Source organism: Cydia strobilella, chromosome 22, assembly GCF_947568885.1.
Source record: "Cydia strobilella chromosome 22, ilCydStro3.1, whole genome shotgun sequence".
Lineage (NCBI taxonomy): Eukaryota > Metazoa > Arthropoda > Insecta > Lepidoptera > Tortricidae > Cydia > Cydia strobilella.
The window spans coordinates 9273969-9276368 of record NC_086062.1 but is presented as its reverse complement, the minus strand read 5'-3'; the positions used below and the strand labels follow the sequence as shown (position 1 = coordinate 9276368).

The 2400-nt window shown below is 36.8% G+C and overlaps 1 protein-coding gene across 1 annotated transcript; it reads left to right on the top strand.

Annotated features, from left to right (window-relative positions):
- Window positions 1-319: 319 nt before the first annotated feature.
- Window positions 320-1427, top strand: LOC134751482 (serine protease snake-like). Its single transcript, XM_063686898.1, has one exon. It carries the CDS (start codon window positions 407-409, stop codon window positions 1337-1339), a length of 933 nt encoding a protein of 310 aa, XP_063542968.1. The 5' UTR covers window positions 320-406; the 3' UTR covers window positions 1340-1427.
- Window positions 1428-2400: the final 973 nt, after the last annotated feature.

The window sequence follows — 2400 nt, the reverse complement described above, 5'->3', positions numbered from 1 at the left end:
CCCGGCTTCGCACGGGTAAAACCTTAACAAATTATACACTTTAGGTGTATAATTCCCTTCCTCAAGAATCATTCTATTGATAGGTGAAAACCGCATGAAAATCCGTTTAGTAGTTTTGTGAGTTTATCGCGAGCAAACAGACAGACGTGACGAGGACTTTGTTTTATAAGGTGTAGTGATTTATTGTAAATTGATAAAATAATGTAAACCAGATCGATGTTAACAAATAACCAATATTTCAATTATACTCGTACACAAGAAGAAATAAATTTTATCCGATCAAAACATCCGCATCGAATGCGTAATTTTATGGTATTGATTGGAAACGCTTAGATTACTTTAAAATTAAAAGCATTCACTTTAAAAATCAGTGATAACGCAGCCTTCATACGCTACACACGTCGCGATGGAGATATTACACATATTTAATGCGAAAATAACTCTTATTACCATCGTAATATGGACAGAAGTGGACGCAGTTGGTGAAAAAGCGCAAGAAGCTTGCAAAGACTATGGGAAAACGATGCTGGAATGCCACAATGTGTACTATCCAACGTCCAGAGTAAGAGTGCCGATAGATTTGTTGCTTTACCCCCATATGGTATTAGTAGGGTTTCGAAAACCTGGCAAGGAACATGATGAACCAGCGTGGAGGTGTGGGGGATCCATGATCAGTGTCGACTGGGTGCTGACGGCTGCCCATTGTGCTGAAGACCCCACAAGCGGACCAGCGTCAGTTCTCCGAATAGGCACAGCTACTTTTGAGTTTGATGAAGCTACAGAATTAGAGCAAGAGAGAGAAGTAGCGAAGATCATCGTCCATCCTGACTTTAAACCTCCTTCTAAATACCATGATATAGCTTTAATGAAAGCTAATCAACCTTTTGTTTTAAACAGGCATTTAAGAATCGCATGTTTACCGACAAGCGAAGAAATACCAGAATTAAAACTAACGGCAATTGGTTTTGGTACAACGTCATCGGGGTCAGCGAAGGGCAGTCAAACGTTGATGAAAGTAGATGTAGATATAGTGGAAAATTCAATTTGTAATAAATCTATGAAGTTCATGATAAAAAGAAAGATTATAGCTGACGGGATTACTGACAATCAATTATGTGCTGGAGATTATTTACATGGAGGGAAGGATACATGTCAAGGGGATTCTGGTGGACCTCTTCAGTATATGTCGGACAGAGTGGATTGTGAGAAAACTTTTCCCCTCCATACTGTGGTGGGGGTTACCAGCTTTGGAAGGGATTGTGGGAGGAGAATGGCTCCGGGGGTGTACACTAGGGTGTGGAGGTATATAGAGTGGATAGAGGGTATTGTTTGGCCGTAATAGATTATTAAGTGTAAGGTTAAAGAAAACATGTTGCCGTGGGACTATCAGCTGTTCGGATTTATAGTGATGAAAATATTGCCGACACGCATTTTTTCACGTGATTGATTTTGTGTCGTTTTAAAAAAAAAACATAGAAATTATGGAATTGAAAATAAATTGCATTTGTAACAACGTATTATATTAACTACATTTGTTTTATTCTGAAAAAAATATTAACTTAATATGGCTATAAATAATGCAGGTTTAAGTGTGTGTGTGGATGTGTGTTTTTTACGTGCGATTACGGAGAAATAAAGGAAAATTGGTTTTTGTCATATTTTGCCATTTATCTACTTTGTTGCTAAACTGTTTAAGTAAAGTGAAACAAAATGCTTTAGTACGTCAAGCGTCACCTGTGAAATATACCAAACGTTTTATATGCATGTTTAGTCTGAAGGATATGAGACAAGAAAATATAACAACACATTATTTCCATCGCTGAAATATGCAAAAGGTGCAGTTGTTTCTGCATGCACTTTACACTTGCGAGCAAAAATAATGTGTTGCATAAAAACATTTTGTCACTTTTAAATATCAGCGGGTGAATATGGTATTATCCACGTGATAAAATAAGTGACACTTTTGAAAATCACGCTATTTGAAAGAGGACGGACCCCTTTATTATATTTTTCCGTAAATAACTCGTAAACGGTGGCCCATAGCAAAAAAATTGTCTTATACGTAAATAATCTGTATAAAATTTCCTATAAAATAGATATACAGGATGTCCCGAAAAATATATTTTATTCATTTATTTTTACTTTTCCAAATTCATCCTCAATTTATAATTTAGGCCACTTGAGCCATTTTCGTTTCTGAAAATTGATATTAAACAAAGCTTTTGTACCAAAATTCTGTATGGCTTATTTAATTCGCTAGGGTTGGCAAAAGCATAATAGTCTCACCTGCGACAAAAGGTTCTAATAACAAAGTTTTGTCAACCCTGAAACCGCCTGGGATCGGCCCGGGATTGTGCGATCGGTGGGAAGGAAATTATACTTTATATGTACCGGCTAATA